Source organism: Dermacentor albipictus, chromosome 6 (assembly GCF_038994185.2).
Source record: "Dermacentor albipictus isolate Rhodes 1998 colony chromosome 6, USDA_Dalb.pri_finalv2, whole genome shotgun sequence".
NCBI classification, from domain to species: Eukaryota; Metazoa; Arthropoda; class Arachnida; order Ixodida; family Ixodidae; genus Dermacentor; species Dermacentor albipictus.
In genome coordinates this window covers 83,743,710-83,769,044 of record NC_091826.1, presented here as the reverse complement: position 1 = coordinate 83,769,044, position 25,335 = coordinate 83,743,710, and the positions used below count along the sequence as shown (strand labels likewise).

The window sequence follows — 25,335 nt, the reverse complement described above, 5'->3', positions numbered from 1 at the left end:
ATGTACGTAGTCGGCCTACCTCTCGTACGAAAGGATCAGAGTTAGTTCTCGAAGAGCAGGTGATGACAGCTCAGATTTTTTTTCTGATTCCTGGTACGGTGAGGTGCGCTGAAGGTCAAGTCAAACAGCATGGAGGAATCGATGGCTTACTTGCGGGGGACAAGCTTAGTGGAAGACGGGTGTAATAATTCGAAATCGTAATAGAGAATGATGCCTCTGGCCTTTCTGATGGTAGTATTGTAAGGTGATGGGAACTGGCTCGGACAAAGGGCCTAATGTGCACTCGTATTGGTTGGTCTCGAGTGATTGCAATAGTCGTCACTGTTGACGTGCATTGAGGGAAACCAAGGCAAACTCCGAGATCCCAAGCTAGAATAGCCTGTAGAGCACGAAGATTTGTCATCAAGTGTTGGTCAGTACGGGCAAACTGTGTCTTGAAAAGCCCAGAAAAACAGCCCTTCACAATGCCAACATTGCATGCACGTACATCCCGCATTTTTCTGCCGAGAAACATAAAAAGCTGGGAGACGGCTCTAAGGCGCTGTTTCATGTAGGGGACGTGCGGGCTCCATAAGAGATCTCTATCAATAATTATGCCTGAATTGAGTGAATCTTCTCATACGAAATATTCTGACCATTCACAGAGATGGCATATGGTGTCATTGGTTTGCGAGTGAATGCAACCAGCGAACATTTCTGTGACGAAATTTCAAGACTTTGGTTGCGGAGGTGTTAGGTGTCAGAGTAGGAGCTTTGTGAAATGATGGACGTATTTGAGGACGTGTCGCACCTGAAGTTCGTACGCAAATGTCGGCGTACATCGATATCTTTAGCGCTGCTGAATTTATAATTACAATGAAATTCAACACAGAACGGATGCCAACTTGATAGGCTTTTCAAGGTACCACTATGTCACAGTTTTATTGTTCATATTACAAAAAATCATCACTGTTCGTGCATATTGTTTCTAAATAGAGTGTTGGACGCTTCCACTCGCGCGCAATGGATCAGGGAGGTAGAGGCGTCAGCTTGCTGCCGGTGGTTGGCGGGGAACACTTAATGTGCAGGTGTACTCACGTTTCAATTGTGTCGTACAAAATTGTCGAAGCTAATAGCCCAAGTTGCTGGATGGAGGAAGGTAATGGGGAGAGTGCTATTCATTTGCTTATTTATTTAGATACTTGAAGCCTAAAAACATGGCAAAAAATACAGAGTAAGAGACAAGTGTCAAAAGAAAAAAAAATGCGACTGCAAAACATGTAAATAGTGTTGAACCTCAACTTATAAACAGCTTCCCCTGTGTGTTCGGCAGCCAGTCTATAGACCCAGAGTTCTTATAGACTAGTTTATAAAAAGGGAGAAGCCATAGCTCTGTAGACTTTATGCAAAAATCTTTGTAAGGGTATCCCTTATACGTATGCGTATACCCATTAATAAGGGTGAAGTGCTTCATGCACTCCACCTCTTATAATAATAAGAAATAATCATTTCAATAGATGAATGAATATTTATTGTTTCAAGTCCACAGGTACACTGGAATCGTTTGCGAACGGCACACGCGTTCACGAGGAGGCACTGATATACACGCAACCATACATTCTGACCGCAAGAGGACAATGCCACCGAATGTGGGGATGTGTGTAAAGTACAAGCGAAAGACACAGTTGTGATATTCACTGTGCATATATCTCCAGGCATAGCCAAGTCTGATATCAAGAAGTTCATGATGTCGCACTTTTGAGCGAACTACAATGCGTTTGTAGAGTTTCCTGACGATAGACCTTCATTTATTCATACTGTGCGTAACACCATGACCTTTTATTCAGTGGCGGGTATATTTTTCACTAAATTCCTGGTCAAATTAACCAAAATAAGTTACTGGTTCGTAGTGCGAATGTTTGTGCAACATAATAAGGAAAGAAGAATCATGTATAGAATATTATAAGTATTGGTGCGTGACTACGCGCTCATTTTGCAACAGACATAGCTGCATTCACGGTGAGAAATTTGCGTCTAAACAGCATGAATCAGCGCACTTGCTAGGCATTTCGTCAGAATGTTAGCCGCCAAAATGTTCATCTTCGTAAAGGTATCAAGGTACTCAATAGACGGACACAGACACAGGCGCAGGTGCTCATACACCATCGTTGAGTCATGGCGTCGTTGTGCTGCAGCGAAATAAAGAAAGAAAAAAAAACAGAAAACGTGGTGAGACTCCCAGAATGTGCCAAATAGAATGTCAACTCAGGTCATACGCAAATATATTTTAGACATCTGTGCTATATGGCAATGCAGCGCACTCAAAAGTTTTGCCACCTCCGAAAAATGATGTACTAGATGACAATTCCACGCACTCAAAAGTTTTGTCGCCTCAGGAAACAGCTGTACTAGATTTCAATGCAGTGCACTCAACCATTTTACCGCTTCAACAAACTGATGTACTAGATGGTAATTCAGTGCACTCAAAAGATTTAGCACCTCAGAAAACATGTACTAAATGGAAATGCAATGCACTCAAAAGAGAAATGTAAGAGGTGGCAATGGCGTACACTCAAAAGTTTTGTCACCTCACAAAAGAGATCTGCGAGATGGCAATGCAGTGCACTGAAAAGCATTAGCACCTCAAAAAATCTGCACTGGATGGCAATGCAGTGTACTCAAAAGTTTTACCGCCTTTGAAAACATACGTACAAGATGGCAATGCAGGGCGCTCAAAAGTTTTACCGCGTCAGAAAACAGGTGTGCTAGTTGGCAATGCAGTGCACTCAAAAGCTTTACCACCTCAATAAACAGATGTGCGAGATGGCAATGCAGTGCACTCTACAGCTTTAGCACCTCAAAAAACAGATGTATTGGTTGGCAATGCAGCGCACTCAGAAGCTTTACTGCCTTAGAAAACATATGTGCGAGATGGCAGTGCAGTGCACTCAAAAGTTTTAGCACCTCAGAAAACTGATGTACTAGATGGCAATGCAGTGCACTCAAAAGCTTTACCACCTCAGAAAACATATGTGCGAAATGGCAATGCACTGCGCTCAAAGCTTTAGCACCTCAGAAAACGGAAGTGCTAGATGGCGATGCAGTGCACTTAACAGTTTTACCGCCTCAGAAAACAGATGTACTAGATGGTAATGCAGTGCGCTGAAAAGTGTTAGCACCTCAGAAAACATGTACTAGGTAGCAATGCAGTGCCCTCAAAAGTTTTACACCTCAGAAAACAGATGGTCGAGATGGCAATGGCACTGCATTCAAAAGTTTTAGCACCTCAGAAAACTGATGTACTAGATGGCAATGCAGTGCACTCAAAAGCTTTACCACCTCAGAAAACATATGTGCGAAATGGCAATGCACTGCGCTCAAAGCTTTAGCACCTCAGAAAACGGAAGTGCTAGATGGCGATGCAGTGCACTCAACAGTTTTACCGCCTCAGAAAACAGATGTACTAGATGGTAATGCAGTGCGCTGAAAAGTGTTAGCACCTCAGAAAACATGTACTAGGTAGGAATGCAGTGCACTCAAAAGTTTTACACCTCAGAAAACAGATGGTCGAGATGGCAATGGCACTGCATTCAAAAGTTTTACCGCCTCAGGAAACAGATGTGCTAGATGCCAATGCAGTGCACTGAATTGGCATCTAGCACCAGAGAAAACATGTACTAGATGGCAATGCAGTGCACTCAAAAGTTTTACCGCTTCAGCAAACAAATGTGCTAGATGGCAATGCAGTGCACTCATAAGTTTTACCACTTTTGCAAACAGATGTGCTAGATGGCAATGCAGTGCACTTAAAAGTGTTAGCGCCTAAGAAAACATGTACTAGATTGCAATGCAGTGCACTCATAAGTTTTACCGCTTTAGCAAACAGATGTGATAGATGGCAATGCAGTGCACAAAAAAAAATTAGCACCTCAGAAAACATGTATTGCATGAACAAGCAGTGCACTCAAAAGAGATGTGCGAGATGGCAGTGCCGCGCACGCAAAAGATTTGCCGCCTAAGGAAAGGTTCTTTTATGAGGAGACGCGGGTGACGACGATGTTGTAATGCGAGTAGCTGAAGTTTGAATGCAAATGTATGCAGGTAATTGGTAATATTTTACATTTATCTATATTCAGGCTGACTTGACAAGCTAAGTAAACAGCAGTTAACAAAGCAATCAAGATCTCGCCGATGAACGGTTTTATGAGCGGCTGAGCCGATTTCATGATAAATAAGCAATCATCTGCAGCTATGCGAACAGTTGACGTAAGTTCCGAAGGCAGATCATTAATAAATATTAGAAAGAGCGAGGGTCCAAGTACAATTTAATGTTTTTGTACTGGATCTTACGCTAGATTACAATGCGCTAAGCACTTTGAAAGAAAATGATTCTTTTCTGCAGCTAAAAATAAATTTATTTGCGTTAGCATTCTGAAGGTACTTCACGCACTTTGCTGGGGCTATCTACGTATGTATGCTTGTACTTATTAATATATCTCTTTCTGTACTTATCTCTCTTAATTGCATCTAACCGTTTTCCCGCCTACCTGCGTCACCTAGATGCTCAGTGGTGGAATGGGTAGCGCGTCAAACTGATGTGATGAGGAAACAGGGTTCGAAACCAGCGATCACACCAACGTGCGTCGCTTAGTATGTGGCAATGCGTACATACATGCCGCACTCCAACGAATCTTTCTAACGCCGACGTTGGTCACTATAGACGCGGGACCGTTTAAGTATCGCTATTCTAAGAGACTTCTGACGCCAACTTGGAGCACTAGGTACGTCCTTCTCGGTCTGAGCTGTTCTTCAATGAACCTTTCTGATGCAAGCTTACTTTCCTTGATATGTGCTTGTGGGTGCGTGCCGCTCTTCAATGAACGTATTTGAAACCAAGTTCGGTAACTAGGTATGTCGCATTTGGAATATGCCCTTCTACAAAGGCTAAAGGGATACCAGAAATTTCTCCGATATTGAGCAGAATCGCACCCACTTCACAACGGAACCTCAAGGAAGGAAACCCGTCGCATTAGCAAGATGCGCCACAAATTCACAGAGTATGTGCCGGTTTTCAGCCAATGGTTTTTACCCAGCAGCTTTAGTGAGATGCGCCACGAAAGCTCTAGGTATGTACCGCCCTTCAATGAACCACTCGCCAACTCGGGTACAGTGATTACGTGCCACTGAGTGCCCGGCAAGTGAGGGAGCGATTCTCAGCAATTCTCAGCATCGGTGGGCGAGGCTTTGCGTCTCAGAGGCCAGCCGCGGACTTTGTGGCAGTGCCACTAGGTGGCACAGCGTGTCCAAAAAAAAAAGCGCGAGAGAGGAGCCCGGTTACCACAGGAAACGATTCTAAGCATTTCTACGCACCGCCACGCCATGCGCTTCGAAGGCCACGTGCAGATTTTGAGGCGGCGACGGTATATGGCAAGGACTGTTTTTATGTAAGCGCGAAAGAGTATTCCTGCTGAAGTACACGCCTCATACATACCTCGTTTCCACGATGGCAGTAAGATCTGCGAGTGGGTTGTTTCTACACTAACGCACTGCCATTGGCCGTTGTGAGATAGATCCAGTCGCAATGTGTGCAATACGCTGCCACTGTTAATCGCGTGAGTTTGTCTTTCTCTAGTATGAACAGTTGTATCACTTTCTAGCATGCTTTAGACAGCAGCTCTCCTGTGAAACTGACCCATCGAGAGTGTTATTCGGACGATGGACAAAGTTTGAGTAGAATATTTCTTTCTTGAAGGCTTTTATACCGTGAGATGTAACTGCCTTTTCTCCTCTCTTCCTAAGTGTAATCATGCATTTCAATAATATCATTTCAATCCTATTTAATTACATTGATTATTTGTATACCTTTTCTTGCTTTTTGCTGTAATACCTACATTGGCGAAATTTGTGCCTACGTCGTACAAGTGTTATTGTTCTAATAAAATGTATTGTAAGTATGGACAGCCATACGCAAAATCAAAATTCAGTGAGGGTGACCGTTTCAGTCAGCTTTGCCACCTCAGCCTGCCAAACGTTTCTGGTTCGCTTATTTGCACTCAACGTAATTATATTTTCACGCTTGTATGGTTACGTGAAGACAGAAAATCATTGGTAACCATTTTACATATGCCTGTAGGAGAGAAAACACTAGCCGCTGCTTTTTTTACAGGTAGCAGAGCGCTATGCTTGATGTTTATGACGTCGCATGGTTGACGAACTAATGTATATGAAAAAAAATATGGCAGTGGCTTAGCTCGGCTATGCCAGGATATACGTAGCGAAAGCTAAGGCATAGCATGGTTAGCCTTGGTTAATCTTGGTTGCGATTCCAGGTTAGTCTCTTTGTCTAGCTATATTGCGACGTTTAGCCAGTCATTCAGCGCGCTGTTCGTCTGCTTCCTGGGCGATTCGTTTCCTCTGCATCTCGTTCCGATGTCGATTTCAGGCCTCCTCTTGCTTATCAGAATTGTCGCCGTACATACTGCCGCCTCAACTGTGGTTGCGGCGCACGCAAGCTCTCCTTCTCAATCCTCTGACATGTTATCAGGCATGCGACGCAGCTGGCGAAGCGAGCGGAGGCGAGCGCAACGCCGAAGAACGCGATGTGACGTCATATCAAGCGGCGGCGGAAAGGCGCGGCGCTGCGCTGCGGCGGAACACCTGTGGCTGGGTACTACTAGTAGCGCATGCACAATAGTGACTAGGGAGCGAGATACTGAGAAATATCCGCGGCGAGGTGCGCGTTGTGACGTCATGTGCCTCCTCGAAGCACCGCCACGGGAAAATCGCAAGTTCGCGGCCAGTAAAGCTTTCGCTTTAAAAAACGCAGATAGGCTTCGTCCCCAAGCATGTTCCAAGAAGTATTCTGTTAAAGCGAAGCTTTCCATGTCTCACTGATTCGTCCGTGAATGCCGAAAACGCAATGCAAGAAGGTCAACTTACACATCTGCATAGTACACTCAGTTTACAATGGCCGTACCGCACCCGCGTCGACTGGCCATCCGGTCGGTGCCTGATAAAGGCGCGAAGCGACGTGCTGAGCAAGAGTAGCGCATGCGCACAAAGTTCACTGGAAGCGCAAGTTGCGCCTGCTAGGCATGACACGGATGACACCACCCCTGTCGCGATTAACTGACTTTCCCTGCTTATCGGACACAGCAAGCGCACGCGAACACGAGCTTGTTTTAGGATTTCGAAAAAGAATTAAAGGCCCTTTCTTAAAGAAAATGGTTGAACGCCATGCTACCCGCACAAGCTGTATAGATGGCACAACACGCACCAAGCAACGCATTCCCGGCCTTGACCGTGGCCGTAGGTGCAGCGCATGGCAGAAGAGGAGGCAACCGTACGCGCAGGTAAGCGCGAACGCGATCATGCCCATAAGGCCGATCCCGTGTGTCTGCAAACGGCATGCAGAAGCGTGGGAAAACCTTGTGCAGCCGAGATGCCTGCTGGTCTTGTGATTGTCAGCGGAAACGTTCCTGGCAGAAACGTTTGCACGTTTGCAAGCAGGCTGTGTGACGTTACGATGACAGAACCTCTGACAGTATCACACAGCATTCACAAGGCAATACTGTGCAAACGTACAGTCGTCCGTGAAAGTATGAGTGCGTGCGTGTAATCAACGGCTACATGATCTTAAATAAAAGCTATGAAACTTACCGAAACGTGTCTTCAGTCTACTTCAACGTTGAAAAAATAGAATTCTCACCAAGCAATCAAATCGCATATGCAAAGCATCGGGTCCTTCAGCATTTCTTGGGTTCGTTGTGTGGTCGTTGGCTTCGGACTTTGATTCAGTTTGCATTGGGGGAAAGCTTTGAACCATCTTTCTTTAAGAAAGGGGCTTTGTCTTTTTTTTCTGTTAGTTTTATAATTATAAAGGAGATTTATTAGGGTTTGTAGCGACCGCTGGTTCTAGGATGCACCGAGCAGTTCGTGAGCTCGAGCCTCTGCTGCGCGCTTGATGCTGCCGCTGCTGCTGACTGCGTACGCACGTTCGTTATCTTCCTTACAATGACCCCGCGGAAATAAAGGAGCCATCCTGGCGACTTAGTTTTCTGGAAGGACGGTAGAATGGTGATACGGCCTGAGACGCTGAACGTGAACGACTTCGCGGTTACGACGTCGCATGTCGGACGGCGGCGTGAGCGGCTCACCAGGTAATTACCGGGTGGTGTTCACTCGAGAACGCGGTATGGCCCGTCGTACTTCGGAAGGAGTTTTGAAGCGAGCCCAGGCGTGCGGTGTGGCACTAACAACCAGACGAGAGTGCCCGAGAGAAAAGTGGGAGTTGATTTCTGGGCATCGTGAACGGATTTTTGATGGTTCTGTCGTCCGAGGTGAATCGGCGGGCCAGCTGGCGACATTCCTCAGCGTGTCTGGCAGCTTCCGAGATCGGCAGGCATTCGGATGGGTCCGGCCGGTAGGGCAGAATGGTGTGGATTGTGTGCGAATGATGACGGCCGTAAATAAGGTAAAAGGATGAGAATCCGGTAGTTGCCTGAGTCGCGGTGTTGTAGGCGTAGGTGACAAACGGAAGAACTAGGCCCCAGTTAGAGTGACCAGGTGAGACATACATGGCGAGCATGTCACCAAGAGTTCGATTAAAGTGTGCCGTGGTACTGTTAGTCTGTGGGTGATAAGCAGTGCATTTACGATGAACAATAGCGCATTCAGCTAGCAGTTGTTCGATGACTTCAGATAAGAAGGCGCGGCCTCTGTCGCTTAAAAGTTCACATGGATCTTTATGACGAAGAAGAAAACGGCGAAGTATGAAAATGGGGACCTCCTGCGCTGTAGCATTTGGTAGAGCAGCAGTCTCCGCATAACGAGTCAGGTGGTCTACCGCAACGTTTATCCACCTGTTGCCGGTAGGAGTCAACGGAAGTGGCCAGTAGAGATCGATGCCCACGCGATCATGGGCATTGCAAAGGCTGGAGTTCACCCGCGGAGTTGTGCGGTGGCGCTTTGCGGCGTTGACACTCATGACAAGAGCGGATGAACTTTCGAATGAAATTGTACATTCCCCGTCTGTAATAGCGGTGTCGAAGTCTCTCGTAGGTCTTGAAGGCTATCGCGTGGCCACACTGAAGGTCGACGTGGAACGAGGAGCAGAGTTCTGATCGCAAGATTCTTGGAATGAAGAATAACCAGGTGCGTCCCTCTGGGGCATAGTTGCTTCGATATAGTAGCTGGTCTCGAATCGCAAAATGAGGAACTTGGCGCCGAAGCGTACGTGACACCGGAACTTTCGACGTACCCGAGAGAAGGTCGAACAGATATGCAGTCCAGGGATCATTACGCTGTGCAGCAGCGATAGTGTCAACGTCTAGAGAGGATAATGTGCGCTCGCCGGAGGAGTCGCGACTGGGCTTCGGGGGAAGCGGCGATCGGGATAGCGCGTCAGCGTCGGAGTGCTTTCGCCCGGAACGGTAAACCACGCGGATGTCATATTCTTTCATTCGCAATGCCCAGCGGGCAAGACGGCCCCATGGATCTTTGAGCGTCGACAGCCAACATAGTGCGTGGTGGTCGGTCACTACGTCAAACGATCGGCCGCATAAATATGGGCGAAACTTGCCAAGCGCCCGCACAATGGCCAAACACTCCTCTTCTGTAACGCTGTAATTGGTCTCCGCTTTGGTTAACGTGCGACTCGCGTATGCGACGACGTATTCTGTGTGGTCAGGTTGACGTTGTGCCAACGCAGTGCCAAGGCCTACACCGCTTGCATCGGTATGGATTTCGGTTGGCGCTTGAGGGCCCAAATGGCGAAGAATGGGTGGCGTAGTGAGAAGGCGGCGCAAGGTTGTGAAGGCGTCGTCACACGCTGGAGACCATAAGGAGAAATCTCTAGTGCCACCAAGGAGCTGCGTGAGAGGTGATATAATTGACGCAAAGTTTCGAACGAATCGCCGGAAGTAAGAGCAGAGGCCGATAAAACTGCGTAGCTCTTTCATAGTGGTAGGTTTTGGGAACGCAGTAACCGCACGTAGCTTCTCGGGATCCGGGTGAACGCCCTACTTTGACACGACATGGCCTAAAATTGTGAGCTGACGAACAGCAAATCGACACTTCTTCAGGTTAAGTTGCAACCCGGCGTTGGCCAAGCAAGTGAGTACGTGTTGGAGGTGGAGCAGTTGCGTTGCGAAATCAAGGGGAAACACCACTATGTCGTCAAGATAGCAAAGACAGATTTTCCGTTTGAGGCCACGCAGAACATTATTCATCATTCCTTCGAACGTAGCAGGTGCGTTGCAAAGTCCGAAAGGCATGACGGTGAATTCATACAAGCCGTCTGGTATAACAAAGGCAGTTTTCGAGCGATCGGCCTCTGCCATCGGAACCTGCCAGTAGCCTGACCGCAAATCCAGTGAAGAAAAGAACTCGGCTCTCTGCAAACATTCCAGAGCATCATCGATTCGTGGTAATGGGTAGACGCTTCAGCGTGATCTTGTTCAACCGTCGAAAATCAACACAGAAACGGATGGAACCGTCTTTTTTCTGACGAGGACCACGGGAGAGGCCCATGGGCTTTGGGAAGGCTGAATGACGCCTCGACGGAGCATGTCATCGACCTGGTCTGCAATGATGCGACGTTCCGTAGCGGACGCGCGATATGGTCTTTGTCGCAGTGGTGAGTGAGAGCCAGTGTTTGACCGTTGATGCACGGCCAAGAGATGTGTGCGCAACATCGAAAGAACGGCGGAAGTGCTGAAGGATTGCGAGAAGCTGAGATCGCTGCGAGTATGTCAGATCTTTGGCGATAAATGGGCTGAACACACCACTCCATGTTGAGTCGGGTACGGAGAGGGCACTCAGTTCATGGACGGCAGTAGAAGGCACTTCGTCGAGGACGGAGACAATTCGTGTTGAATTGACCGACCAGACGTAGCCAAGGCATTCGCGGCGGAGCAGTGATAGCGGCGATGAAAGATGATTGCAAATGGGCATTGTGCTGACACCGGCGGCAAGGTCAAGAGCTGCAAAGGGCAAAGGAAGCGCTTTTCGGGTAACAAAGTGATGAGAGGGCATGAAGAAGACCGTCCCATCGGATATGGTACTACAGAAGATTGGCACGAATGCTGAAGAGCACGAGGGAATACAGGTGTCTTCTTCCACGACAATTTTAGCGGCAGGATAAGCATCGATGGAGGCCAGGTCACCAAAGCGGAAAAGTTCAATCTCAGCCTGAGCGCAATTGATGATGGCATTGTGGCGTGAGAGAAAATCCCATCCTAGAATAACGGCGTGGGAGCACGATGAAAGAACTATGAATTCAAACGTGTACAAAACGTCCTGAATGGACACACGGGCAGTACAAGCAGTGGCAGGGCGAAGAGGTTGAGCACTCACCGTTCGAAGTGACAATCCAGACAAAGACGTCGTCACTTTACGAAGCGAACGGCAAACCTGGCATCCATAACTGAAATAGCGGCACCGGTATCGACGAGGACGACTGTACGGACATCTTCGATAAACACATCAATGACATTGGCAGGTAAAGGAGAGGACTTCGGCATGTCGACACTTGCGCAGTTATTGCCTCAGGAACTGCGTCGTCTAGTTTCCCTCTTCGTTACAGACGGGTCGTCGACGCATAGGGGAAAGCGATCGGCGACGTGGGGAGGGTGATCAGAGGCGTTCGAACCGAGGACGGCGATCAGTCTGGGAGCGAGCTGGTGATGGGTCGAAGGGTCCGTAAAGCGCATTTGAATCAGGTGGCACATAGGGTGCTCGGCGATCGTCATCGAACGCCTGCGATCGGCGGCGGCAGAACCTTGCGACATGACCGGGATACCTACATGCGAAGCATATAGGGCGATTGACCGGCGTACGCCACGGATTAGCGACGGCAGTGGTAGTCCAGGGGACGGGAAAGGGAGGGCGACGTACGGAAGCGACGCACGGGCACAGCGCGAGGGGCCAAGGCAGCAACCGTAGCATAAGTGACTGGTGTAGTCACGACATCCTGCTGGTGAATAGACGGCAGCGCTTCAGCGACCTCTTCATGGATCACGTTACGGAGATGACACGGCAAAGTGCTGGCAGACTCCTGAGTGACGGACACCATAGATAACTGTCGTGCGACTTCTTCTTTCCCGAAATCCTTGATTTGCGTTATCAGAGAGGCTTGTTCTGGGCCGGTGGTTAGGCTGAAGAGTGACACCGCATTTGGTGCGGGAGGTCGCCTTCTCAGAGCTCACTGCTTGCCTAATTATTCATAGCTCTGGCACAAGCTGATGACGTCGCCAACAGTGCGCGGGTCATTGGCCAGAAGTATCTGGAACACGTCATCATCGATTCCCTTCATGACGTGCTTGATCTTTTCCGCTTCTGTAATGGCAGCGTTCACGAGTGTGCACAAATCTAGAATGTCTTCTATATAGCTGGTGAATGTCTCACCCGTGTCCTGTGTGCGTGTGCGCAAACGCTGCTCGGCTCAGAGTTTCCTGACGGCGGGTCGGTCAAATACTTCTGTAATCGACGTCTTGAACGCCGACCACGTTCGGATATCATTCCACGTTCAGACCATGTTCGGAGAGTGGCTGTCGTCCTACGAACGGGTGAGCGTTCACAACAAATGGATATCCCTCTCATCATTTCTGAACCAGAGCCTGGCCACGCCCGCGAGGTAGGATGATACGTAAGCCAGTTTGTCCGAGTCATCTAGGACAAACTGGCTTACGTATCATTCTACCTCGCGGGCGTGGCCAGTCTCTGGTTCAGAAATCATGAGAGGGATATCCATTTGTTGTGAACGCTCACCCGTTCGTAGGACGTCAGCCACTCTTCAACGTCGTTGCCGTCGGTTCCGCTGAAGATAGGAGGCTGCCACTGGCGAACGGTGCCAGCGCAAGGGGCGGGTGGTGATGGAAGAGTCTGCTGGTCGGCGTCCGGCATGGCGGAGGGTAGTGTCCGAGAACGGAGTTCCAGGATGGTAGAATGGAACGTTACCCCGCACGGCTCCACCATTTATAAAGCAGATTTATTGGGTTTCTAGGATGCACTGCGCAGTTCGTGAGCTCGAGCCTCTGCTGCGCGCTTGATGCTGCCGATGCTGCTTACTGTGCACGCACGTTCGTTATCTTCCTTACAGAATATTCGATAGTCAATTCCATACCTGAAAGCCGCTTTTTCAACATAGATTAGTATGAAAGATATGCATTCTGAACATCCCTACTCACTCATTTTCGCTGTCCACTTTGAAGTCACCTTGCTTGGCCGTCTTTTTTGCACAGACCCCTTCGACGACCACGAACTGTGGCTGCCGGCAGGTGCAGTAACCCTCCAGGCACTGTGCCAATCCCCGACATGGTGTGTTATCGTCGCACGTTCCGTTGACGTCACCAGCTGCGTGATCCGATTGCACCCACGAGCGTAATTAGGCTTTGCTACAATTCCAGCCACAAACCTAGATGATAACTTCTTAGTTTGCATACAAAAAATAGTGACACGCACTTCATTAAAAGTTTAGCAGCACGCTAAGGAAAGTCCCCTAAAAGTAAACTGAAGAAAAAAAAATATATATATATATATACTTTTCAGCGTGGAAACGTTGTCGTGTAAAGAATAGCGTCAAACTACACAGGACTATGTTGCAAATGACGTAGTGTTTCATATTGGTGTGCCTGAAAACTCAATTTCCAAATTTTATTCTATGCTTACCTTGACACAAAAATTGTTAAATCAACTAAGCACACTTCTGTTCACAAGCTTTCGCAACATTGTTAGGGCAGTGCCATGGCAATGTTATTAGGCTGCTTCTTACAGCACTGGGCACTGGCGTAAGGTTCATTGTCTCTATTATGGCACAGGTAAATTATTGTGACAGCAGAAATGCCAAGGAATTCTTTTACGAGCACCACGTGCTCCATTAATAGAATTTCAAAGTACGTCTCCTAATTTGTTCCCCGTGAGTTTTGTCGCGATGCTGCACCAAGTAAAACATGCACCAGGACAACAAAATTGTTAACGTAGTTTCCACAAGCACTGAACTGCTACGCTGAGCAGAACTCACGACTGCCGTACTTACGCTCAACGTGGTCGTAGATATGCGTGTGAGAAAGTGTACCTGAATAGTTGGGTGGCAAAAAGAAAGAGCAGGAATTATACTCAAAAACCCTAATACAATAAAATTCTTTGTAAGACAACTTTTAGCCAATCTTTTTGCTAGACATCCTTAATACCAAAGGTGCAAGCTAATGGCAGAGGGGGCACACCAACGAAAAGCTTGGTGATAATAGCACCCGATTGTTTCTAAGATCACTCAACGTCACACTCCACAATTGGTTCCTTGAACTTTTACCAAAAACGTCGATTTCACGAGAAATTAGGGACGTTAAATGAGGTAGCAGTGATTTATTCTTTACGACAGCCATTATTTCTTGACTATAAGAGCGTTAGTAATATGAGCATGTTGGGCATGCAATCATGGAGGTGAATGGTAAGCATTGATAGAATGCAAGTATTAACCGTGAACTATGGTTGCTAGTAACAGTGAATAGACAAGACTTCAGTTATTTAAAGGTTACCGCAGAGCCGATGGGATAATCCTGCTACAATATGGACATATCCTCGCACTTATTGTGTGCGTAGTAGTTCTTACATTTTATTAACTTGTCACATTGTCACCTGATGGTACCTTTAGTGGCATAAGTTTAAAGTGCCATCGATTCGAAGCCTACCACTTCAACAATATATATGCTCATAAATAGAATGCTTTCTTTAATAATATTTTTCCGTGTTGTTAAGTAACTTTGGAGTACCATTGTTGCACATACGGGCGGGATGCCACAAGACATATCAACACAAATATATTTGTGCCTTCTTGTGACCTCGCCTAAATCTGCTACGTCAGTTTTCCAAGACGCCGCACCAACGAGCCCGCATGTGAACATTGTTCGTTCATCATCGGTGGAAGACCGAAGAAGCAGTTACCTGTACCACAGTTACTCATTCAGTGGATATAATTCATCTAGTTCGAAACAACGCATCTCAGTAAGAATGTTGGTGCTTTTCTTTCCGATGTCTTCTTGAGCGTTCTTTTCTTTCTTTTTCTAATGATCATTCCGTTTCTTCGAACAATACACTGGTAAATTTGTTTTTGTTATCTGAAAAAAGAACCCTACAATTATCGAAATTAGTGTAAATATCTTTCGTGTTCTCTTATATTTTTCTTGTTTTTTCGTGTGATCTGACCGAAGTATTTCGTTTATTGCTTTTCCCTTATTCTCCAGACAATAGCGCACTATTTTTACTCCCTACGCGTGTAGCTTTTATGTAGCAAGAAAGAATCAAATTATGGGAAGTGGGTGTAACGGACCACAAATATACAGGTGAATACGCCGGATGAACATAGTAAATGTGACAGCCCCCCTAACAATACTTCTGACGCCAAAACAAGCAGTACTACGGTCCATGCGGAAGTGTCTATTCAACCAGTTTGTACAGCCATGCTCATAGGGGCATCGTTCGCCCAGTTTGCAGCTGCATATTATTGAGAAACTAAGACCGATTGGCATACGCATACGAGTATATCTGCCAGTACTTATGTGGCTGTTGAACCTGTAAACAAATGGTAATTGGTGACAGTAAAGAGACAAAGAAATAATATTTAACTCGGAGTGTCTATGAAATTTATTTCCACAATACCGTGCGGAGATGCATTCCAGTAAAAATTTGCAGATTTCTCGCCATAAACAGAAATAGTCATTCTTTAAAGGAAGATATTGCTGTTCGTTTTCAAAGTGCCATATATTTCTAGGAGGCCAATCAAGAGTAGATCTTTGCCTCTGTGTTTTTTTCAAGAAATTAAGCACTTTCGCATGAATTGCATGCTTTTTGAAGACACCTAAATTGGATTTATAGCGTGGACTACTCATGAAGGTTTCAAGTAATGTTTTGTGTGCGCTGTCAAATTTAAGACATTATTATTTAAACATCGGTGTCGTATGTTGCCATTCTTCGTAATCTCCAAGGCAAAATTATGCTACTTCCCAAGGAGTGCTATACATTTCCCGTGACCACCTTCGTAAATAATCCGAAGCAAGTATGCACTCAGGGACGTAAAAATGTGGCGCAAATATGAATAAAACACATATGCCTTAGCGGTTTTTATGAATAATGTGTGCTGACATTTTGATATTCTGAAACGGTGAGATGTACAGATTTGCTGCTGCTTCACGCCTATATATGTACTTACTTGTTTTCGGGTGTTGCAGTGCTATGTAAAAAATTAGAAATATTGTTGGGTACACCGGAAACTAAAAACGCTAGTTCCGGAGCTAAGCATATTCAGAGTTCCCAATACCAACTGAACGTAAACTCTCAGTATTTAACTGTTTAGAAGCAGGGTTTCATACTTTTCACCTATGAACCAGTGTGGATTATCACAGCCGCGCAGCTAACCGCGACATGTACTTGAGAAAATGCGCTAACCAATGTTATCCTTGCATACACGTAATATTACCTGAAGACAATTGCAGTTTATTTGCATATAAAACAGAGTCTTAGATGATATAAGTCTCTGTGAAGAATGATTTGTCCAATCGCGCATGTCAATACATTAGGCTTCTATTATTGACTAATATATATGAATAGGTATCGAGCTTTTTTGCTATCTCCACCTCGATGTAGTCAACCAACAAATGTATCACAAGAGCTCATTCTTTCTGGTTGATCGCGAATCCTCGAAATTCATCAGGGATTGTCACTTTCGGAATGCAACATTGCGTTCGTTGTGACTGATTTCATATTGTAACCTCGTAGTGACGGTGAACAACCGCATCAGCATACGGAAATCACGGAACTAATTGTTTATTGGTTGAACATGGGCCTAGTAAAGCAAGTAACGCTCAAAACATTGATAGCGACGACCACACTCGTCGAATGTGGAGAATCTGATTTGCAAGTGAGGTGCGTCAGCTTTCTTACATGACTTGTCGAAGGAAACAGTGTAATCGCTGGTCACCTAGTGCCTTACAGAAAGTAATACACAGTTCGTGTCGCACATATAATCTGGCTATAGCAGCTCGGTGACAACAGTCAACGGATAGATCCAGCTATAACATTCCCTATATTTGCGCTACAAGAAGGCGCGTCTTGAGCGAACGGTAACACTGTAACTCAGATTGCCCTGTGAGGTTTGTATTCCTTGCATGCTACTATGACAACACATCAATGTTACCTAAATAGATCATCGCTACCTTGCTGCCGATTATCTATTTCTTTCTTTTTCCCTTTTGCTCTTTCGATGTTTTAATAAAACAAACGCTTAAATATTCTATAATTCTTGTTGGCAACAACGCTTTACTTGGTATGCACTGCAGCAACTGCAACAGCGACTTCCATTCTTTAAGGAGTCATCAGCACGCATGATAAAGCACGCCTGCATGTTCCACTATTTGTATTAAGTTTCGCTCCATACAATACAGCGGACAATTGTTTGTGTGTCATGCCTTCAATTTGAAGCCCTAAAGAATATATAATTTTGATGCATCGCTTCAGAAAACTCTGAACCTACGAACATGACAGCTGGCGGTGGTATGGAGATTCATACCCGAGTCTATATAAATAAAATGTGAGCTTCAATATATATATATATATATATATATATATATATATATATATATATATATATATATATATATATATATATATATATATATATATATATATATATATATATATATATATGTCAGATGGTAGTGCCGTTACAGAGCCCATGGGGACCACCCATGTCCATGGTGAGATGAAGTGTGACAAGTACCGATATACGTGCCATGGCATTGTGCAGAGATGACGTTGTGTTATTAAAGTAACAAAATGGCATCAATAGAAAGACGGCCGAATATATCGTGGCGCATGGGCTGTATTGTAAAACAGTGATATTTGTGGGAATAGGGGGGGTATAGACTCACACGAGAAAAGAATTATTTGATACCAGCGTAGAGCGCTTCCTGCGTTATAGCTATATATGTTACCAACAGTGCGGTGTACAAAGTATTCATCATGATCGTCATCAACATCCTATTTTCATCTCCAGTGCAGCACGAAGGCCTCTCCCAGCGATCAATGGTCTACTGCGAACAGCTTACGAATGAATGCGAAAAAACAAAACCATTAAATCTTTTTTGCAGATCCAGAGGCACGGAGGTAAAAGTAAACTATGATTAGAGCTTGAGAGAACACCCGTTTATACAGTCGACATACATAAAATTTTTGGTGTAACTTTTTCTGCTGATATGACAGGGACATATCGTACTGAATCTTTTACGAAATTGTTATCAGGTGCTGCTGGTGTTCTGTCACGATGTAGACACTTTTTCATGAACGAGCGGGTTTACCATGCACGTTTTCTGGCTATATCAATTACTACTTATTAGTCTCGGTTACCACAACTGTCCCTAACGTAAACACAATCCATCTATTGCAAAAGAGAGCTCTTCTTTATATTGCATACGTTCAGTGCAACAGGAGCACGTATAGGTTGTTCTCTCATTATAAAATATATGTTATGAAATATATGTTCGATCTTTGTCTAATATATAGTCACTTCTTTGCAAGTGATCGATTTAGGCTGTTTGTTTAAAGTTTATCTGCAATGACACACGTACCCGCAGCGCCGAGAAGTGGCTTGTTCCTTATCGGGCTTGGCCTATTTTAAGCACTCACTGAAGTTTACATTGCCGTCTTTGCTCAGTAAACACGAACAGACAGACGTCGGACCTCCTACGTTCATGAAAAAAGAAATGCGTAACTTTTTTTCTGTCTCTTCCTTAATCATTTTATAACGTGATGTCTTATCCCCATTAGAAGGCTGTTCAATTTTAGCATAGAGTTCACTGTTATTTGCGTCATATGTACACGTGTTGCTTTCCATCCTTTCGATTAGACTACTGTGGAATACACGTATGCATTGATTGCATTTGGCGTGTTCGTAATACGTATTTCTCTTTTTTTTCGTTTTAATATTATTATGTACAACAATTGCAGTACTGTAAGCCTGTTAGTTTTTGTAAATCTGGACTGTGAAACCATTGCCATGTAGATGGGGTCTAAGGCACTTTAAAGAGGTTACTGCATATCAGACTGACCGCAAATGAAGACGGGGAGAGCGGAAGAGAACACAAAAGCAACATGGGCAGTTAGTACCCGTGCTGTTTTTGTGTTTTCTTCGGCTGTTTCCGTCTTTATTTGCGGTCAATATGATGTGTAGTAAACATCAACTAGGCCAAACTGAAGTTCTCATTCGAGAGCTTAGCTACCGCTTTTCGTCTGAGAGAACCCCAACTGTCATTGGAATTAAACAATTCATTGCTTTGATTTGATTCAATCTCTAGTTATCCCTGCCTTGAGCTATAGCTGTTTGCAGGTTTCTCCTACAAATTTTCTAATTTCAACACCGAAACTGGTTTTCTGTCATCCTCGAATGCACTTCCCTTCCCTAGGCACCCAGTCTGTATGTTTAAACGTCCACTGGTTATCTGCCTTGAGAATTGGTATACCCGGTTCCAATTTTGTTCTCGTAATGACAGCTAAAATACCGGCTACCTCCGGTTGCTCTCCGGCTCTTGCTGTCTTTTAAGATTACGTCTACCATTTTTCGTTCCATCGCTCTTCCTGTGGTCATTACCTTGTTCACAACCGTCTTTGCTAACCTCCAATCTTCGGCCTCTTGTTTTGGTACCGGTGGACTGCAATAATCCCACACTTTTCTGTTTGACGGCTACGGTAAGCTCCCATTCGGGGTTGGATAACGTCAGCCGCATGTAATCCAAACCACTTTTCTTCTTCTGTGAATTTAATTCACGTGATCCGGGTCCTGAGTAATTTACCTAGATAAACGTACTCCTGCAGAGGCAATAGAGGCTGATTCGCGATCATGAATTCATGTTTCCTTGCCAGGCTATTGAGCACTGCCTCTGTCCTGTGCATATTGATCTTCAACCCACTTTTACGTCTTCTCCGTTGAGGTCCTGAATCATTTGTTGCAATTCATTCTCAGTGTTACCGAACAGGATGATGTTTTCAGCAAACCGAATGTTGATACATTCGAGGCTGCTGCTCACTGCTCAGCCATACCAGTCTAAAATGCATTCAATAGCATTCGAGAAACTGTGTCCCCTTGCCAGATCGCTTTGTTGATAGGCAATTTTTTGTTCTTTTTTGTGGATAGCCAAGGTAGCTGTGTAATGTTAATAGATGTTTCCCAAGATGTTGCAAGGCCCTTCAAACTTCATCGCTAATTATAGCAGCAGCTTCTGTGTGTTGTTCATCACTACTTAAGATGAAGGTTGTGTGGTTGCTCTGGCTATTGTACAGCTCAGCTGCTCTTGTGTTTCAGTGAACAATTTCGAAATTTTTTTAAAAACCTGTCTGCGGCAGATAGCCCAATTTTATTCGAAGAGCTGATGTACTCCAAGAGGGGGACATTACTTGCACAGCACGTTGAAATGCGCATCTGATTAATTAGAAAGGATCTACTAAGATTTCTAACGAATTATCATATGGCATATCGACTTGAAGCGAATTCAGCGGATGACACAATTTACAATATATGAGCCGTCAAACTCACGGTAAAAATGCCGTGTCGTTGCGCTTACTTTCTTAGCAAGTTTTAAGCAATTACAACGAAGGCGTCAAATAAAACAACAGACGAAGGAAGGCGACGCGGGACGACCACGTAGGCGTAGTTCTAAGCATTGAGACGACAAAGTAACTGGAATGCTAATGCATTTCTCTGCAAAGTTAGAGAATTAATGTATAAATATTCGTGTCATCCTGAGAATTCGTTCCAATTGGCTTGACCTTGCAAACTTCATGGCTAGAATTCCCCGATTTGAAGAGCTCTCGTCTGTGCTCCGCAGTCTCTAAAATGTCTAATAGTAAACAACCAGCTCGCCCCACAATACGTATGCCTAAGTTATGTTTCAAATAACTTTATTATGCACATGTTCAATGAATATTAGTTACATGGCAAATCAGGCGTGACATTACATCATTACGCTCTGCGGCTTTATTATTGTTAGGATATCATCGGAACACTTTCAGTACTTTTTACTGAAGTGATAATTTTTTGCCAATGCGATGAGAAAGAATGTTCAGTGGCATGGTCAAGCAAGACTCACTGTGACGGAAGCCGATGAGGCTGGCGATGTAGACAGCAAGACCAGTGATGGCCATCCACATGATGAAGAGTTGCCACGCATGGAAAGGACCCACTTGTTTCTCAAAGAACCTTCCAATAGAAGCGAGAGACGTATGGCAACTGGCAGTCACAACTTCTGTTTAAAATTTTCACCACGCAGGTATTTTCAGAGAAGAACACTGCCAACGCAGACATGCTCGGTCCTAAATTTGTGAGGCATATATTCAAGATTCAAGATTCATTTATTTCTCCAAGAGAAAAAAATCCGGGATAAAAAGCTGCCTTGGAGCAGCTTGATGGGGTCCGGGGCCCATTTACAAAATGGCAGCAGTGAAGAGAAAAAGAAATACAATTTCACATGCATCAAGAATCAAGGAACCATACACAATGCAAAGTTATTTATAAACTTAAAGTAAGACAAAAGTAAAATTCAAATACACAATGCACTGAAAAGCAAAAAAAAAAATAAAACAACGGTTTAGCAGAAACCGAAGGTTCAAACATAATTACGATTGAACACTACAATATAGTAAAGTAAGTTCAAACACAATATATAGCAGTACACCAGGGCAAAAAAATATAAATATAATACCCTAATTTGGGTTGAATCACAGTGCACAAAATCTGACCAGAGATTCAGGTGGGAAATATGGAACCTGCGAAAGACGGTTCTAATATATTTTATTATTATGGATCCGCAGAGTTTTACAGTCTAAAAATGTATATGCGGTCGGATACACGTAAAACGTGCACGCAAGACATCAGATAATGACTTTGTTCTTGCTATACATACCACTGCTTGTGCCACGTCCGTATAGGCATAGCTGCACCTTAAATCTAGGAACTTGTTGCTCTCGCCAAATGAGGGGGAGAGCAAGAACTCCTCCTAACAACTAATTACTGTATGGAGAGCAACTGACAAGTTGAACAGTTCTTACACCCACTATGACCTTCAGATTTATTTTGCAAGTAATTGCGCAGTAATGTAATTAGGCTGTACGAGGTCTAGCACTGGCGGACAGCTATATTTTGTTTACTGTAAAGAAGAGACACGCTGTTGAGAGCTCCTGTTTCCGTTTTTGTATACGTCCCGAAGTTATTGGGTAATGCCTTTACCCTTCATCAAATTGTTTGGTTTCGTTTTAGTACCATCAGCTGATGTTTAGTTCAGCCCCCGCATGCAACTTGGTCAATTTTCTGAAAACTGGTGAAAATTTCGTGAATTATCGATATTAAACTATAGGCGAGTAGCATATTTGGAGGTGAATATGGAATCACTGAGTGAACTGGATATCGAGAACCCGATGTACATGATCATTAAATGCGTGAATCTTGCGGAACTGATTAATTCAGAAGACATTTCGCGAAAAGCGAACATCGCGAGAGCAATTCATCAATATAATATTTAAAATATATGCTATTGACATTACTTGACTAGTTGCCGGAAACGCATGCAGTGCAAGATCGAAGACACTCACAGCGTCCTGTATTCTGCCACAGTGGACTCGAAGTCTTCCGGCACGGCCCCTCCTTGGTCGCCAGGGTAGCCCGCTACTAGTGCCTCCTGACTGCTTCTCGCGGCCGCAGTGCTTCCATATTGGGGTGCAGCATCACGGGGAAAACCACGGACAGTTCCCTGTGGGTACTGATAGAAGCCAGCTGCTTGCGACGCCTGGGGGACTCCTGCTGCTGTGGGAAACCCATATCGAATGGGCTGTTGAGGACGCGCCGGGTTTGTGGTCGTAGCCGCAGGCGGTCCCAGCGCGCGGTCGGACGGCGCCTGGTAACGCGACAGACCTGGCGGATTCGGCTTTCGCATTTTTCTAATCTTCCTCTTCGTCTTCTTCCCAGGTGGCACGCTTGCCAGTCATCTGTTGTTGCTGTTGTTGTTTTTGTTCTTGTCGTGAGTGCGTTTGGAGAACACCCGGTAAGGGGAAATTGGCAATAAATTCGGTTGTTACAAGACACTAACCGAAGAATAACATCAGCATTTCGGAAATTTTCAGTCTTCCGGGAATAATGTAGCGTGCAGAAAGAACTAGAATTCAAGAAAAAAGCGAAATAAACGCTAAACGATGACGTAAAGAAAAACGAAACAAGAATAAGTCATGAGTGTAATTGATTGGATTGAATAGGCTAATTCTGGACAGCCAAGCAAACATTTGTCCCAGTGAATGACAAGAATAGAAGCCCCGGAACACAGAATTGTATATAAAGATCTCTCCAGAAGTACGGAAAACTTGCAATTAGGAAGCGGAAGGCAGGTGTAATTGGAGATCGCTGGAATACGTTGTCATCCTGCAAAGAATAGAAGAGGGCTGCTGATGACGAGTATTATAATCAATCAGTCCATCAATCAATCCATCAATAATAATAATAATAATAATAATAATAATAATAATAATAATAATAATAATAATAATAATAATAATGTTGGTGGTGGTGGTGGTGACGATGATGATTATGCTGCTGCTGCTGCTGCTGCTGCTGATGATGATGATGGGTATGCAAGCCGACGGCGCGATCGATAATATGACGGCCGTGATGCCAACATTCTCATGACGTGTGCACGGTTCGACGATTTTTATGAGCCTCTTCCTCACCAGCACTAAGTTCTCGTCGTTGAGTATAGGAGGAGAACTGCAGACGCAGGAACTGCGTCATTTTTCAGCTCGTTTTTGCTGCGCAATTTGACACATGTGCAAATCAATTCAAAGGTCGAGTTAGCCGCTACAAGCGAATACGAGTGCCGCTGATTCTTATTATTCACTCGTTCTATGCGCACATTCGTTTCCAAATGCACAAGCCATTGTAATTATTCTACTATTGTGCTTGGACACGCGCCTTATATCTTGTCACAGGAAACACTTTCTTTTGTTGAAAAAGCCCCACGGTAGGCGAGACAACGCACGTGCCTCCCACAAGGTGTCTTGCAAGAGGAAAATAAAGCTCCGCATTGAAATACTAACAAACTTCAACTATTTCAGCTGGTGTCGTGCTCGAAAGCTGTGGCATATCCCGCGCCGTTTATGGTCTTTTCTACTTCAAGGGTAAGGTGCGAGCACCTGTCCTCAGTCGCATGAACCTTTTTATGCAGGCTTGGACTCGCCGAACATTTCGATGTTTGGAACAGTGAAATTTATGCACGCTGAAACGTATAGGATGTTTGACTTCCAGCGATGGCAATAAACCCCGTGAAGAACCGTTCCACCAGGTGGCCAGCAAGAGTTATTAGGCGGCAACTACTGGGCCGGGCTTCTCGGCGAACGCTAAGCCATGACTTCTGCTTTTTCAGCACGTGTGATTACATTCGGCGCTGCCTACAGTAACACAATAGAAAGAAGAGCCGTCCATACGAGTTTCAGATGTATTTAGTGGGACGAAGTGGTTAAATGATATTGACGATGATAATAATGAAATCGGTGGCCGCACATTGACGAAATGATGGGTGATCATGGAATCATTGACTGCATTTGAGTTAATGTGTGATTATAGTTTATACTGATATCGACCACATTGCATAACGATCATGCCATGTGTCTCACAGAGTGAAGGAGCCGCTATGGAATCAGTTTTATATTACTTGTACGTCATTGCAACGCCTTTACCTGCAAAACGACGTCTGAAGGGCAGCGTCTTCTTCCCGCTATACGGCTGATACAGAATGTGTAGGTGGTTCCAAGCATAATAATTTTGATTGTTTTCAGTGTTTTCAGTGTTTACGCAGAGACAGAGGAATTAGAAGCAGCTTAATGGTACGGAGTCAAATAGGTGAAGCGGATAGGAGAAGCGGTGAACACCAGCATTGCTCCTGTTGTTTGCGCTGTAATCTGAATTGACGTACAAGCAAAAATGACAAGACATTTCGTGAAACCGCTCCGATTTTTTTCGCAACTTGATTTACTTCTGAACTACTGTAGATTCAAGGACGCATCGAGTGCTAGTGTTCTTTGCTGAACATATTTCTATTTTTACATGTTTCCGGATTGTCAGCGTGGTCCAAACACAACACGCACGAGAGCGCAGCATTATATGCTTGTAAATAAGAAATTTACATGCTAATGTTAAGCAAAGGACGGTCATCGTTCGTGGACATTGTGGGTGACTCTGGTAATGAACTATTACATATACTTTTCACGCCACCAAGCAATACTGAAAAAACAAACACCCACCCCCGCCTCAGCTTTTTTTCTTTTTCGGAGGCG

The 25,335-nt window shown here is 44.9% G+C and overlaps 1 protein-coding gene across 2 annotated transcripts; it reads right to left on the bottom strand.

The window, feature by feature from the left end:
- Window positions 1-1,760: 1,760 nt before the first annotated feature.
- Window positions 1,761-22,974, bottom strand: LOC139046943 (uncharacterized). 2 transcript variants are annotated; one of them, XM_070520872.1, is made up of 6 exons: window positions 22,609-22,974; window positions 21,111-21,220; window positions 16,184-16,204; window positions 14,015-14,053; window positions 13,167-13,332; window positions 1,761-2,168 (listed from the first exon to the last, which is right to left on the bottom strand). In XM_070520872.1, the coding sequence occupies exons 1-6, from the start codon at window positions 22,947-22,949 to the stop codon at window positions 2,153-2,155; spliced, it is 693 nt and encodes a 230-aa protein (XP_070376973.1). In that variant the 5' UTR covers window positions 22,950-22,974; the 3' UTR covers window positions 1,761-2,152. The 2 variants fall into 2 exon arrangements, with proteins under 2 accessions (XP_070376973.1, XP_070376974.1); XM_070520873.1 differs by lacking the exon at window positions 16,184-16,204.
- Between the last annotated feature and the right edge of the window lie 2,361 nt (window positions 22,975-25,335).

Coding starts and splice junctions, on each gene's coding strand:
- LOC139046943 (XM_070520872.1), bottom strand. CDS start 22,949: ATGCGAAAGCCGAATCCGCCAGGTCTGTCGCGTTACCAGGCGCCGTCC. Junction 16,205..21,110: donor CCTCATCGGCTTCCGTCACA/GTGAGTCTTGCT, acceptor TTTTTTACATAG/CACTGCAACACCCGAAAACA. Junction 13,333..14,014: donor TATCTACGACCACGTTGAGC/GTAAGTACGGCA, acceptor CGGATCACGCAG/CTGGTGACGTCAACGGAACG.